The 16,381-nt window shown below is 42.7% G+C and overlaps 1 protein-coding gene across 1 annotated transcript in view; it reads left to right on the forward strand.

The window, feature by feature from the left end:
* Positions 1 to 317: 317 nt before the first annotated feature.
* The window catches only part of LOC139262479 (nuclear factor NF-kappa-B p105 subunit-like), a 62,873-nt gene continuing 46,809 nt past the window's right edge, over positions 318 to 16,381 (forward strand). The window contains exons 1-4 of the mRNA XM_070877662.1: positions 318 to 467; positions 6,213 to 6,303; positions 11,670 to 11,710; positions 14,627 to 14,725. Coding sequence (XP_070733763.1) covers positions 318 to 467; positions 6,213 to 6,303; positions 11,670 to 11,710; positions 14,627 to 14,725 — 381 coding nt within the window. The remainder of the gene's footprint in view (positions 468 to 6,212; positions 6,304 to 11,669; positions 11,711 to 14,626; positions 14,726 to 16,381) is intronic.

Here is a 16,381-nt window from a genome sequence, read left to right on the forward strand (position 1 = left end):
TACAGGTTGTCAGTGATCATGGCATCCAGAGAATCCAGCAGCTGTGTCCATGTTTTCCAAGGAGCTGCCATGATACCATTATACCATGACAGTCTATAGTGCCACCACTCCTCCAGCAGAACCAACCAGTGTGTGGATTGCTGCTGGGTGATGAGGGGTACCCGTTAACCATCAGGCTGCTATGCTACCCTTATTCTCCCACTGACAATCGTTACAACCACAGCCATGGAACTTCCCATGCCATCATCGAGCAGGCCATTGTGATTCTCAAGGTGCCTGGACTGGCCGGGGGAGCCCTGCAATGGAGTGCACGCATGATGGTGGCATGCTACATTCTCTACAATATTGCCATGCAGCACACTCACAACCTGGACATGGAGCAGCCGGAAGCTTTGCATGACTCTGAAGAAGAGGAGCTGGAAGATGATGAGCAAGTTGCAGACCAGCACCAACCACAAGCTTGCATTGTGACAGACCATCTGTTCACCCGGCAATTCACTCCAATTCCACCCCTGCAATCTTGCCAAGATCACTCCTCCCCAGCACCTCCCTAGATGAAATGCAAAAAAATGACAATCACTCATGCAAAAGGCTCAATGTATTTAATGGTTTCAACAGCAGCCATGAAATAACATATTCACCCAAGTGTTACCCAACAGTGTCTGTCTTAAGTGTCATTTTACCTACTCTGGTGCTTCTATATAGTTCTGTCCCTGTGTCTTCTTCATGGCTCAAATGAGGGACTTGAGGTGCTCATGGTCGGCAACCTCTAGGAGCTCACACAAAACCAGCCTCCGCATCCCCACCACTTCTATCTCCAGTGCCTCCTACTGCATAGTTGTTAGGGCTGGAGGAAAGCTGGTTCTCCATTTGTTCTGGGTCTCCCCTTCGAATTATGAGACATCTCCTCCTGCAGATGGAAGGAGAGTAAGTTGGTGTTGGGCTGCAGAAAAGAATTGTGCACATATGACCGTTATCCTGATGTACTGTAAATGCTGAGGATGAGACAAATAGTGGACAGGATGGTGGTTAGCAGGTAACATGCAATCAGTTAGGAGAGTGAAAGGACTTCCAGCAGATACTGTAGTGGTGATAGAGTGCATGGATGGGAGTGCTCTGTGGGAGAGGAAAGTGCTGTAGCAAGACCTGATGCACAAAAGGGGACAGAGCAAAAAGTGAATCTCATCTTGGCAGAACGGTATGGTCATTAGGGGTCATTTTGACCCGTTAAACCCCTCCATTGATTTTCGTTTTCATTGGGCCTAAATTTGCAGTCGGTGGCTTCCCACGGGCGGATGCCTCTGAACCATAATAAATCTACGCACCTACTTGATGGTCCTGGAGATTCGCACTCCTGGATCTCTGGGTGCAGGCCTGCCTAGAGGCATCGTACCCAGAGGCACAAGCGGTTTTCAAGCACCCCTGGAATCACGTGGGCTGGCCCAACCAATCAGAAAAGGGATCTCCATTATGCTTATGGGGATTCCATTTATGTACAGAATCCCCATAAGCTTAATAGGAATCGTCCAAAAACATGTACACAACCTTGAAATTTAAAAAAAATTACATTTAAAATTATTTAAAATATAATTTTATTAAACATTTAAAACAAAAATTTTAATTTTTTTAAGAGGCCAAAAACACAAACTTATTTTACAGCTTTTTGAATGAAGAAATGATTTTAAAAAATTGATTTTAATATTTATTTTCATCCTTACGCTGGTAAAAGAGGGCCTTATGCCTGCTTTTAGTAGGGGTACGAGTTTCCTGGGTCGTCGCTGGGCAGTAGTTGGGCAAATAGCGAAACTTTGGAAACTTGCAAGACACTTATGGTGTATGTGGTCATAGGCCACAGAAAATCCAGGCCGTTGAAAATCGGGAGAGGTATTTATAGGGAGGCCGAGCCCATATCGCACATTTTACATTATCTACCAATGTCAAAATAACCCCTATTAAAAATATGCATTAGATCCACGTCTTTGGGGTGATAGTGACAGAATTGACATGTTCCACAATCTCCCTCCAGGCCTGCTATAAAGTTTGTCTTGACCCTCCTCCCAGTCAAGGAGAACAAGATCTCCACAAAAGCCCTCACCTGCTCCAACAGGATCTCTACCACTGCATCTGAAAATCTCGGGGCAGTTACCTGTACCATGATAAATCCAAGATTCTTCCACAGAAGCTTTAAGGGGTGCACACAACCTCCCTTTAATTAATCAGCAGGCCTTCTAGAAATCCTAACCTCCTCAATGGCAAGCTGTTTGTCAATGCCAGAAAAGTCATGGGCAGCTTGTCAACCATAGAGCAACAAAACCATCAAAATGGTTCAGGCCTTTCACATTCCATTCTTTTGGTAGCTCAAACTGTACCTGATGTCAAAATTTCAACAGAATGAAAATCTGTTGGATTCGATGATAGCTGAACAATCTTCTATCACAGGTCACACTTGACACGCAGAAGGCAAAGTTGAAAATTACCCCAGAAGTGTGAGAAATGAATTACAATTATCCACATGCAGAGCTCCAGATATACCGCCTTAACTTCATTATTCATTTAGTTCTGTAGTTATGGATAGGCTAATCCTTTGCAATCCTTGACTCCGAGGGAGTGCCTAAGAAGAAGAATCCTTTGTGATCCTTTAATAGCACGCTCAATTATATAATACGAAAAAGAACTCCAAATGTTGCTTTCAAAGGATATGTTAAATTGCTTTATTATATTTAAAAATCATATTTTTCAGAACCTGCTGGATTTGCACAATAATTGCCCATTAAACTCACTGCAGAAAATTAGGGCTCATAATTAATAGCGTAAGTACTTTTTCACAACATAAGAATTGTTAATTCTATGCGAATCAACCTCTCTGGCCCAGAAAGGGAACAATTTAAACTGTTGATCTCATTCCTGCATTTGGTACATTCTTCTTAAAGATTTAAAAAATTTAAAGGCCTTGAATTTCCGGTAAGAGTATGCCGTCATACCGCCTTTGAAATTGACCACTAGTTCGGTACGCTTGCACATGCACTCAATCCTGAACTTGTGATTTGTCAAGTATGTATAATAATTAAAAAGGATCATCATCATCATAGGCAGTCCCTCGGAATTGAGGAAGACTTGCTTCCACTCTAAAAATCAGTCCTTAGGTGGCTGAACAGTCCAATACGAGAACCACAGTCCCTGTCACAAGTGGGACAGATAGTCGTTGAGGGGAAGGGTGGGTGGGACAGGTTTGCCGCATGCTCTTTCCTTTGCCTGCGCTTGATTTCTGCATGCTCTCGGCGATGAGACTCGAGGTGCTCAACGCCCTCCCGGATGCACTTCCTCCACTTAGGGCGATCTTTGGCCAGGGGCTCCCAGATGTCAGTGGGGATGTTGCACTCTATCAGGGAGCATTGAGGGTGTCTTTGTAATGTTTCCTCTGCCCACCTTTGGCTCGTTTGCCATGAAGGAGTTCCGAGTAGAGCGTTTGCTTTGGGAGTCTCGTGTCTGGCATGTGAACTATGTGGCCTGCCCAGCGGAGCTGATCAAGTGTGGTCAGTGCTTCAATGCTGGGGATGTTGGTCTGACCGAGGACGCTAACGTTGGTGCGTCTGTCCCCCCAGAGGATTTGTAGGATCTTGCGGAGACATCGTTGCTGGTATTTCTCCAGTGACTTGAGGTGTCTACTGTACATGGTCCATGTCTTTGAGCCATACATGTATTACTACAGCCTTATAGACCATGAGCTTGGTGGAAGATTTGAGGGCCTGATCTTCAAATACTCTTTTCCTCAGGCGGCCGAAGGCTGCACTGGCGCACTGGAGGTGGTGTTGAATCTCGTCGTCAATGTCTGCCCTTGTTGATTAGAAGCTCCCGAGGTATGGGAAATGGTCCACATTGTCCAAGGTTGCGCCGTGGATCTTGATGACTGGGGGCCAGTGCTGAGCGGCGTGGACAGCCTGGTGGAGGACCTTTGTCTTACAGATGTTTAGCGTAAAGTCCATGCTTTCATACGCCTCAGTAAATATGTTGACTATATCCTGGGGTTCAGCCTCTGTATGTGCGCAGACGCAGGCGTCGTCCGCGTACTGTAGCTCGACGACAGAGACTGGGGTGGTCTTGGACCTGGCCTGGAGACGACGAAGGTTGAACAGATTCCCGCTGGTTCTGTAGTTTAGTTCCACTCCAGCTGGGAGCTTATTGACTGTGAGGTGGAGCATGGCAGCGAGGAAGATTGAGAAGCGGGTTGGGGCGATAACCCCGGTCCGGATGTGGATTGGTTCTGTAATGGATCCAATGGTAAGAATCACGGCCTGCATGTCGTCGTGGAGTAGATGGAGGATGGTGATGAACTTTTGGGGGCATCCGAAACGGAGGAGGATGCTCCATAGATCTTCGCAGTTGATGGTGTCAAAGGCCTTAGTAAGGTCGAAGAAGGCCATGTATAAGGGCTGGTGCTATTCCCTGCATTTTTCCTGCAGCTGTTGCGCTGTAAAAATCATGTCCATTGTGCCCCATAGGGGTCGAAATCCATTCTTGGCCAGCAATGGGGTGGTGCCTTGGGTGCTTGGACCATAGATGGCCTTCAGCACTGAAAAGAACCTACCAGGCAGCCTTGGTTTGAGGCATGAGATCGTTATAATCTTTTTTAAAATCTTGCAGCGTCTTCCAGTAAATAACTGTACTTACTCTAAAGTATTCCCTGTACTTTTTAAAGCCAAATACAGGTATTGTACTTCTTAAATAAATATAATTAGTATCAGACTGGATAATTTACAAGTTGTAATACACGGGGCTTTCTATGTTTCCTGTTTGGCCAGTGAAAGGAGCACCGCCCCACGCGATCCCAGGTACGCTTACGCACACTGTCTGCCCCTGGGATCCATAGGCCACTACGCCACATTTCAAAGCAAGTTTTCACTTGGGGCTTCGCACAATGCAAATGCGGATTTCACTCAGAGGTCATCGGCATACTCATTAGCTATGCCACCAACCGAAATTTCAGGGCCAGGATGTTTCAACTATTTTCTTACTTTTCCTTTCTGTCTTTTCTCTCTCTCTCAATCCAGTCTTTCCTTCCCTCTCATTATTTCACTTTCTGTGCTTGATTTGATTCTAATTCATCCTATTTCCTTATTCGTCATTCCCCTGTTTCTTTCTCAATCCTTAAATCTCATTGGTTAAGAAGATGGACCGTTGATCCTATCATTCACTCGAATTGCCTATGCCCCATTATCAGCTTGCACGTCCAGCAAGTTAAGAACACACATTATATTCAAGCTGAAGGATGCAGGAAAAAGTCCAGCTGTGAGATGTGCCTCACCAGCAAGATTTAGCCCAGTGATTTGGAATAAAACCGCAAAATGTTTTAGCCAGTTACATTTCGAAACTCAAGTCAACACTTAGTGTACGTTTATTTTGAAATGTTCTTTAGTTCATTCACTCGTTTTTAATGATCCTATGATATCTTGCATCAAAATATTGCACAACTCAGCCCATTTGGGTGTAAGGCATAACATCATTAGTACACAATGACATCATGGCATCTCTGCACCCACTGGTTGAGAAACTATAATGCAAAGTTATTTTTTTTTAAAGAAGTAACAGTTTGAGAAGAAACAATTGACCAAGTTCAAATTGTAGCAGATGTAGTGGCTGCATCCAGGTAAACTATTTCTCAGTGACCATTCTGTGTAGTTTTCATTTTGATCCTTCCAACAATTGAGCCTGTCCTAAATCTCCCCAAGACAACGACGCCTCCTTTCAAAGGCCACTGTAAATGCTGTTAATTGCTCTGGTTTTGGATCCGTTTCCTTAGTCTCCCACCTCTGTCACTGTGATTGTTCAGCAACTTGGTGAACAGACCAAGTGGAACTGTAGGATCTGTACATCTCTAATAGCAATGCAGGGTCATGGATCAGCGAGTAAGAGTTCAATCTGATTAAATGCCTTGTCATTTTGCTTGACTGAACTGATAAAATCCATCACATAAATGTCAAACAGATTGCATGAGATGCTCTGTGGAGATTATTCAACAGCTCACTTGTTGGCTAGCATTTTTATATTGACATTAATGAAAATTGATGTGGTAATATTATTTAGAGGGATGCTAAAATATACTTCATACAAAGCACTTAACATTATAAAATCTGCACCTTAGCATAAGGTACTATCTTCAAATTATTTCATTCGAAGGAATATAAACTATGTTTTTATGTTTGACTTTTTTCTAGATGGAGAGTATGAATCACTACAACAGTATAGACATAGACTTTGTCTTCAGCTGTCAAGATTTGAACTATTCAGATCCTGCTTCACATTTCGGTCAGTGACTGCTATTATTGTTACTGGATGATAGGGAATGTTTCTTGTTTTTTACATATGAAGCAAAGTGACATCATTGCAAAAGATAATCATGGGCAATTTAACCTTCTTATTGATTGGACAAAGCAAATTGGCCAGGGTAGCCTTGAGGAAGAGTTCATAGAGTGTATCCGGGATATTTTCCTTGAACAGTACGTTGTGGAACCAACCAGGGAGCGGGCTATCTTAGATCTGATACTGTGTAATGAGACAGAATTAATAAATGATGATCTAGTAAAGGCTCCTCTAGGAATGAGTGACCATAACATGATTGAATTTTAAATTCAGTTGGAGGGTGAGAAAGTTGAATGTCAAACCAGTGTCCTAAGCTTAAATAAAGGAGACTACAAAGGTATGAGGGCAGAGTTGGCTAAAGTGGACTGGGAAAATAGATTAAAGTATGGGACAGTTGATGAGCAGTGGCAGACATTTAAGGAGATATTTCATAACTCACAGCAAAAATATATCCCAATGAGAAAGAAAGACTGTAAGAGAAGGGATAACCATCCGTGACTAACTAAGGAAATAAGGGATGGTATCAAATTGAAAGCCAGGGCATACAATGTGCCAAGACTAGTGGGAGGCCAGAGGATTGGGAAACTTTTAAAAGCCAGCAAAGAACGACTAAAAAAATAAACTAGCACAAAATATAAAAACAGGTAGTAAGAGTTTCTACAAGTACATAAAAAGGAAAAGAATGGCTAAAGTAAATGTTGGTCTCCTGTGTTGGTCTTCACAATAGAAGACACTAAAAACATCCCAATAGTGGATAATCAAGGGGCTATAGGGAGGGAGGAACTTAATACAATCACTGTCACTAATGAAGTAGTACTCGGTAAAATAATGGGACTAAAGGCGGACAAGTCCCCTGGATCTGATGGCTTACATCCTAGGGTCTTAAAAGAAGTATCTGCAGAGATAGTGAATACATTGGTTGTAATCTACCAAAATTTCCTGGATTCTGGAGAGGTCCAAATGGATTAGAAAACCGCAAAAGTAATGCCCCTATTTAAAAAATGAAGGCAGACAAAAAACTATAGACCAGTTAGCCGAACATCTGTCGTTGGGAAAATGCTGGTCCATTATTAAGGAAGAAGTAGTGGAACATTTGGAAAAGCATAATTCAATCAAGCAGAGTCAGCATGGTTTTATGAAAGGGAAATCGTGTTTGACAAATTTGCTGGAGTTCTTTGAGGATGTAACGAGCAAGGTGGATAAGGGGGAACCAGTGGATGTGGTGTATTTGGATTTCCAGAAGGCATTCGATAAGGTACCACATAAAAGGTTACTGCAAAAGATAAAAGTTCACGGGGTTGGAGGTAATATAGTAACATGGATAGAGGATTGGCTAACTAACAGAAAACAGAGAGTCGGGATAAATGGGTAATTTTCCAGTTGGCAAACAGTAACTAGTGGGGGTGCCGCAGGGATCGGTGCTGGATGCTCAGCTATTTACAATCTTTATTAATGACTTGGATGAAGGGACCGAGTGTAATGTAGCCAAATTTGCTGATGATACAAAGATGGGTGGGAAAGCAAATTGTGAGGAGGTCACAAAAAATCTGCAAATGGATATAGACAGGCTAAGTGAGTGGGCAAAGATTTGGCAGATGGAGCATAATGTGGGAAAGTCTGAGGTTATCCACTTTGGCAGAAAAAGTAGAAAAGCAAATTATAATTTAAATGGAGAAAAATTGCAAAGTGCTGCAGTACAGAGGGATCTGGGGGTCCTTGTGCATGAAACACAAAAAGTTAGCATGCAGGTACAGCAAGTAATCAGGAAGGCAAGTGGAATGTGGCCTTTATTGCAAGGGGAATAGAGTATAAAAGCAGAGAAATTCTGCTACAACTGTGCAGAGGTATTGGTGAGGCCACACCTAGAGTACTGCAAACAGTTTTGGTCTCTGTATTTAAGGAAGGATATACTTGCATTGGAGGCTGTTCAGAGAAGGTTCACTAGGTTGATTCCGGAGATGAGGGGGTTGACTTATGAAGACAGGTTGTGCAGCTTTGGCCTATACTCATTGGAATTCAGAAGAATGAAAGGTGATCTTATTGAAACTTATAAGATAATGAGGGGGCTTGACAAGGTGGATGCAGAGAGGATATTTCCACTCATTGAGGAAACTAAAACTAGGGGATATAGTCTCAGAATAAGGGGCCACCCATTTAAAATTGAGATAAGGAGGAATTTGATAAAGGGGAATTTCTTCTCTCAGAGGGTTGTAAATCTGTGGAATTCTGGCTGGGTCATTGAATATATTTAAGGTGGAGCTAGACAGATTTTTGAGCGATAAGCGAACAAAGAGTTATGGGGAGTGGGCAGGGAAGTGGAGCTGAGTCCCTGATCAGATCAGCCATAATCTTATTAAATGGCGGAGCAGGTTCAAAGGGCCAAGTGACCTACTCCTGCTCCTATTTCTTATGTTCTTATAAGGGCAATTTTCTTTGCCAGGCTAGATTTAGACTTTCCTGTCGAGCTGCTGGCACAAATCTAACCAATAGCGCAGTCAGCTGACTGACCGCGACTTTCAATGGTAAGATTGTTTGAATAATTATTCATAGCAGTCTCTGCAGTTTTGGTCTTGTGCAAACAATTAACTTAATAGGCACAATGTGGCCAGCATGGAGAAATTTAAAGGAAAGTGCGGACTTAAAGGTAAATAGCTAACATTATTTCAGCCTTTATAGAGCTTCAAAATGAATTTAAAATATTTTGTCAGCCTTTGCCTGGGGTGGGGGAGGGGGCTGGAGAGGGTGGAGAGAAGGGAGAAGTAACATCCAAAATGAAGTGAAATGAAACTCAATATGAAGGCATGAAATAGATTCTATGTGCAAGTACTGGAGTGATAGAGCACCCATGAATGGAAAAATTGATGTGCTACTGCATGAGGTGGGTTGCCCTGTTTGGAACTTCAGAGCACCCCTCCTCGAGGCACCAGTGCACCATTCCTGGTGGCAGTTAGGGACCAGGCCAAACGCTGCTCACAGGACTGGGGAATGGGTGCAGAAGAAGACAGCACACTTTAAGGAATCTGACAAGGTAAGACTATCCAATAGTAAACTGCATTGGGTTCATGGCCCAGAATAGTACGACACAAATGTTACCTGGAAACCTGTTCCACATTTACTGTTTAACCATGCAAAGTTCTTAGACAACCTTATATCTTATTTAATGTATCTCATGCATATCCATTCTTGGGTATACCTCAAGGTGCAATGTAGAGATGAAAAACTTACCACAGTCATATCTTTCAAGGAGATAATGTCTCAATTCATAGTGACACAACCTAGCTGCATAATGCGTAGTGACTTACTGACAGATTGTGCATATGTCTGTTGAGGTACATGTGTCCCTTCAAGTTTCAGCATCTCGAGCCTACTTTTCTGCTTGTACAGCAAGTTAGCACATCAATCCTAACCCCATCTAGTGAAGTATGGGAGGCAAAGGAACATCTCCTCTGACATGTTCATGAAGCTCTGGTGAAGTCCATGGATCTGTTTACTTGGGTAGATGTATATCTCTGACAATGTAACAAACTAAATGCAAAAACTGAAAAAGTTAAAATGCGGTAGGCTATGAAGTGAGTTTGAGATTGCACCTGTTTTATACTGGTTCTCAGTAATGATATTACATTCCTAGAACAACCACAGAAAGTGCAGGGGAGGGATGTCCTGCTACTTTTTGCATAATTTCACATCCTTCAAGAAGCCTCTGTTCACTAGAAGCCCAAGCCATTATCGACTCTAACACAGCCCAGACAAAATAAAATGGGGAGTGACTCTCAAAACATTTTTGGTGCAACCAATACTACGCTCTACCCCACCCCCAACACCAGTTCAGAGCAATAGAACATTTCTCCTATAATGACTCAAGGCTGTAGTACAAGCATGCACCACTCAAGCAAATGAATTTGACACCAAAATATATATTGGCAGCAACTTGTGCAAACATCTTCTCTGGGAGCAATTTTCAACTGCCTACCATCTCCTACATACTGATATTTAAAAAAAACTGTTGTTCCACTGGCTGCCCAAGGCTTGCTGGATTCTATTTGAATGCTACTCCAGGTCCCACAAATGTCTTCCCACCTGCTGCCTCCCCACCCTTCTCAGATTGTCTCCCCCTTTAAATGCTTACATCCGGTTTGGCTCTGTGAAGGAGAAGCCAGATTTCCTACCTTACCCCTCTGCAATTGGCGAGTTGCCTGGAGTGCTGGCAGCTGACTAATATGAAGGTATTATTTAACTCGCCAGACACGAGACTCCCAAAGCAAATGCTTTATGCGGAGCTCCTTCATGGCAAACGAGCCAAAGGTGGGCAGCGGAAACATTACAAGGACACCCTCAAAGCCTCCCTGATAAAGTGTGACATCCCACTGACACCTGGGAGTCTCTGGCCAAAGACCACCCTAAGTGGAGGAAATGCATTCGGGAGGGCGTTCGAATCTCAACGCCGAGAGCATGCAGAAATCAAGCGCAGGCAGCGGAAGGAGCCTGCGGCAAACCAGTCCCATCCACCCCTTCCCTCAACGACTATCTGTCCCACCTGTGACAGAGTCTGTAGCTCTTGTATTGGACTGTTTAGCCACAAAGAACTCACTTCAGGAGTGGAAGCAAATCTTCTACGATCCCAAGGGACTGCCTATGATGATGATGATTATTTAACACAGGCTTCTTCTAAAAATTCCATGGGCTAAATGAATTTGTGTCGGTCTGTGTACTCTGTCAAAACAGATCTTGTCGAGTTTCCTTTTTAAAACCTATTGTGAAAACATTTTAGAGCTGATTCTCCTAAAGAGCCTAAATCGTGCAGGCGGTGGGTGAAGTGATCACACCACCCGCTCTAGTGAGAGATCTGAACCATTTTCATGATCAGGTCTTATTTGAATTGGGTCGGTGACCTGCCAGCACTCGAGCACTGGCACTCCTGAGGGCAAGGGGCACTGAGCATCTGGCACAGGCTGGGAAGATTTTTCTAGGGCCAGGAAAAGCAGTCATGCTTTCAGGAATGCTGCTTAGGCTGATCTACATCCAGTAATGGTGGGCAGAGCTATTGGAACTGTAAAATTGCATCAGGTTCCTACTGCTGGTGTAGTACCCCAATGTGTTGTTTGGCCATTTTGAGGCCTGTTCAAAAATTGAATCGGGCAAGTGTCAGGCATTCAGTGACCATGAGTTTGGTTTTTAACTTTCGTCTGCCTATCACCCCGTTTTTCAGTGTGAATTGAGCAGTAATCAGACAAACATCACCCCTTTCAGATTTATATGTAACCACAATAGCCAGCTGAATGATTACTAATGCTGATGTTTTTTTTCTCATGTAGCATGTAATCCTTACATTGATATCATTGAACAACCTAAACAGGTAAGCTACAACAAATCATGTGAATAATCATTTTGTTTTTGCTGGAAATACAAACATTTATGCTTCAATAAGGGTACATATTGGTTATTAGAACTACACAAGTGAATCCGCATACAAAATTTGGGTCAGCAATGTTGCAGAAAAAATACAAGTCAATGGAAATAGACAAGCAACTACTGAAACCATCAAGTAAAATCTTCATCTCAATGCATAATAATTTGTTAACAAGATAATAAGAAAATCAAGTGAGAACAAAACCATTTGGTCTATTAAGCCCACTCCATCCAATGACCAGCTATGTTTATTCTTCCATCATCCCTCACCACCTGTTTATCCCCTTTATTATTGAAGAATAATAATGCTGCAATCTTGGCTGCCAACAATAACAGCAGTCATAAGGCCCTAAGGCCTGAAGATTGTCTCGGGGAAGAATTCATGAAATAAACTACTGCACTTGCCATTTGAATCATCGGGCTGTCTCCAGGATGCCTGCTTTAATTTTATTGAATGTTGGTAAATTTGAGATTACAGAGCAGTTAATTTATATTTCAGGCAGTGTGCACTTTGGTCCACAGAAGGTCCCAGCACAAGCCCCACCTCCATGTTTCTACAGGTGCTCCTTCACTGGGGCAAACCATGGGACTGCAAAGAGGAACCCGAGGTGGGAGGAATGAAATGTCCCCTCTACCTCATGGTCATAGTTTTGCTGGGCCTGTGCCAAGGAAGCCCCAGGAAATCTGAGTGCAAAGTTGTGGGCCGGAGAGCTAATATTTAAGCCTCCGTCCCCATTTTCTCTTGGCTGTGCCTGAGAATGGAATGTTTCCCAAGTGCAATGAAGTGGAATGTCTCCCCATCTTCTCATGTCCCATGCTGATTGTTCAAGTTGAGTAGCTTTAAAGATAATAATAATATTTAAATAAGGAGAAAAAAAGTAATTTTTTAAATTAATAAAACATCTAACAGATAATGCAGTAAGGACATATCCCCTAATGTTGAGTTCTCAAGCCCAGTTGTGGGAGGAGGAGGGACCAAGTTTGTCTGGGGAGTTGTGAGGCAGAAATGAAGTGCATGTGCAGTGGAAGTGAGGGAATTAATCTTGACCACTTACACACACTAGCATTAGAAGATGCCTGGGAGTAAGTCCCCGAGGCACTCTGTGTTTGAGAAATAGTGAGCAATACAGGGCGTCTATGAAAAGGGTAAATAATTAAAAAGGAAAAATAATTGTACAACTCAAACAAATATAAAGACTGATTCTCTGATTGATGCTCTCGTTGAAGAGTGTCACCCACAGGGGGTGTTAGAGATGCAACTATGGATCCACAGCCATGATTTCATCTGTTCAAATTAAGTGAGTGCTGCTTCTTGCTAGGAATGCGCAAATGGGAAATTAACCATATTGACTGATAATGATATCCTCAGCTCATGACTGAAAATTAGAAGTTAAATGAGGCTTGGCTCATTGGCTCCATTTCAATACCAAATCTGATCAGGCAGACTGTAGTTGTGGGAGATACAATCACTGCCTGGGGGAACGAGACCCCCTGTCAATTGTATCTTGGCATTATCTCTCCATCTGGTATAGATCTAAAGTTGGGAGTGTGGTGATAGAGAATATTTGATATTTTTTCCAAATTATATACAAATAAATAAAAATAGAAAGCTTGTCCAGCAACTGAGATTTTGATTAAACTACTTTTTTTTCCAGTTATTGCATCCTTTTTTGAAGACTCTTTATCCCTCTTTAAGTTTCTTGCGATAAGCATTGTTCTTTTAGTGTGACAGCAGCCAGGCAACTTAATCCTTGGTGTCTGCTCCATAAGTGACTGCCCGGGTGTGCTCGAGAATAGTAACTTGCCCATCAATACACACGCTCTTCCTGTGGAGAAGCCTTATCTTCTGTCCCAGTGGATCAGAAAAGATCAAGAACACCATACATTCTGCATCTAACCATTCTGTGGCACAACATGTAGTTAACAGCTACATGCTGGACTAATATGGCACAATACAGAGCAATAAAGCACTTGGTTTCAAAGGTCAACGTACAACTTTGACAGATGGAGTTCAGTGTGGGGAAGTGAGTGGTCATCCATTTTAGACCGAAGAAAGATAGATCAGAGTATTTTCTAAATGTTGAGAAGCTAGGACCTGTGAAGGAGCAGAGAGATTTAGGGGTCCATGTACAGAAATCAATAAAAACTAGTGGATAAGTACAAAAAATGATAAAGGCGAATGGAATTTTAGCCTTTATTTCAAGGAGGCTGGAATACGAAGGGGTGGATATTGAGCAATAGTTATATAAAGCTCTAGTTAGACCACTCCTAGAGTACTGCAGTCAGTTTTGGGCACTACATCTTAGATGGGTTACAGTACAGAATCACCAGAATGATACCATGGACAGGTTGCATAGACTAAGGTTGTATTGCCTTGAGCATAGAAAGTTAAGGGGTGATCTAATTGAGGTGGTTAAGATGATTTAAGGATTTGATAGGGCAGACAGGGAGAAACTATTTCCTCTATTGTGGGAGTATAGCACAAAGGGGCATAACCTTAAAATTGGAGCTTGAACATTCAGCGATGATATCAGGAAGCACTTATTTACACAAAGATTTATGAAAATCTGGAACTCTCTCCCTAAAAAAGCTGTTGGAACGAGGTGAATTGAACATTTTAAAACTGAGATTGATAGATTTTTGTTAGGTAGGAGTGTTAAGGGATATGAAACCAAGGCGGGTAGATGGAGTTAAGATACAGCTCAGCCATGATCTAAATGAATGGTGTAACATGCTTGAGGGGCTGAATGGCCTACTCCTGTTCCTATACAGCATTAGCAAACATATCTTGATATTTATTAACAAAATATTTTACAATAACTGGGAAACAAAATAATCAGCTCATATTACTTGTGTCTTGCAGCGAGGCTTTCGCTTTCGTTATGGATGTGAAGGACCATCACATGGCGGCTTACCAGGTGTCTCAAGTGAAAAGAACAAAAAAACATATCCAACAGTGAAGGTATTTGATAGTCAAACTACGAGGGAACTACCGTATAACATTAACCTTCTAAATCTATTTAAACATTTGCTTTTCGAAGAACATTTATACATTTTCTTTGAAAAATAAAACTACCAAGCAGAAACTATCGACGGTAAGAGAATTACTAAGATATTTGGGAACAAATGAAGGCCTCCTTATATGTGAATAATGGTAATACATATAACCTTCAACAAGGGGGGGTGATTTTGAACTTTTACACAAACATAGAAACATAGAAACATAGAAAATAGGTGCAGGAGTAGGCCATTCGGCCCTTCTAGCCTGCACCGCCATTCAATGAGTTCATGGCTGAACATGCAACTTCAGTACCCCATTCCTGCTTTCTCACTATACCCCTTGATTCCCCTAGTAGTAAGGACTTCATCTAACTCCATTTTGAATATATTTAGTGAATTGGCCTCAACAACTTTCTGTGGTAGAGAATTCCACAGGTTCACCACTCTCTGGGTGAAGAAATTCCTCCTCATCTCGGTCCTAAATGGCTTACCCCTTATCCTTAGACTGTGTCCCCTGGTTCTGGACTTCCCCAACATTGGGAACATTCTTCCTGCATCTAACCTGTCTAACCCCGTCAGAATTTTAAACGTTTCTATGAGGTCCCCTCTCATTCTTCTGAACTCCAGTGAATACAAGCCTAGTTGATCCAGTCTTTCTTGATAGGTCAGTCCCGCCATCCCGGGAATCAGTCTGGTGAACCTTCGCTGCACTCCCTCAATAGCAAGAATGTCCTTCCTCAGGTTAGGAGACCAAAACTGTACACAATACTCCAGGTGTGGCCTCACCAAGGCCCTGTACAACTGTAGCAACACCTCCCTGCCCCTGTACTCAAATCCCCTCGCTATGAAGGCCAACATGCCATTTGCTTTCTTAACCGCCTGCTGTACCTGCATGCCAACCTTCAATGACTGATGTACCATGACACCCAGGTCTCGTTGCACCTCCCCTTTTCCTAATCTGTCACCATTCAGATAATAGTCTGTCTCTCTGTTTTTACCACCAAAGTGGATAACCTCACATTTATCCACATTATACTTCATCTGCCATGCATTTGCCCACTCACCTAACCTATCCAAGTCGCTCTGCAGCCTCATAGCATCCTCCTCGCAGCTCACACTGCCACCCAACTTAGTGTCATCCGCAAATTTGGAGATACTACATTTAATCCCCTCGTCTAAATCATTAATATACAGTGTAAACAGCTGGGGCCCCAGCACAGAACCTTGCGGTACCCCACTAGTCACTGCCTGCCATTCTGAAAAGTACCCATTTACTCCTACTCTTTGCTTCCTGTCTGACAACCAGTTCTCAATCCATGTCAGCACACTACCCCCAATCCCATGTGCTTTAACTTCTGCTTCTCCTGGTCCCACAAATATTCCCCAAGATGTTTCAGGCTGTTTTAGGAGCAGCCTCCAGCAATCCCTTTAAATTGATTAGACTGCTCACTGCCTGGTGCAAATGGTCAGAGCATGCCCAGGTCATGTACTGCTCATTTCTACTTTAAAATCACAAATGGGGTCCTACATCTGGCGTAGGACTCCAATTTTCATATGCAAGCAGATCCTGCCTGTCTTGGATGGGTGTGCTGGCCTCATGAAAATCACATCATGCTGG

Source organism: Pristiophorus japonicus, chromosome 4 (genome assembly GCF_044704955.1).
Source record: "Pristiophorus japonicus isolate sPriJap1 chromosome 4, sPriJap1.hap1, whole genome shotgun sequence".
Lineage (NCBI taxonomy): Eukaryota > Metazoa > Chordata > Chondrichthyes > Pristiophoridae > Pristiophorus > Pristiophorus japonicus.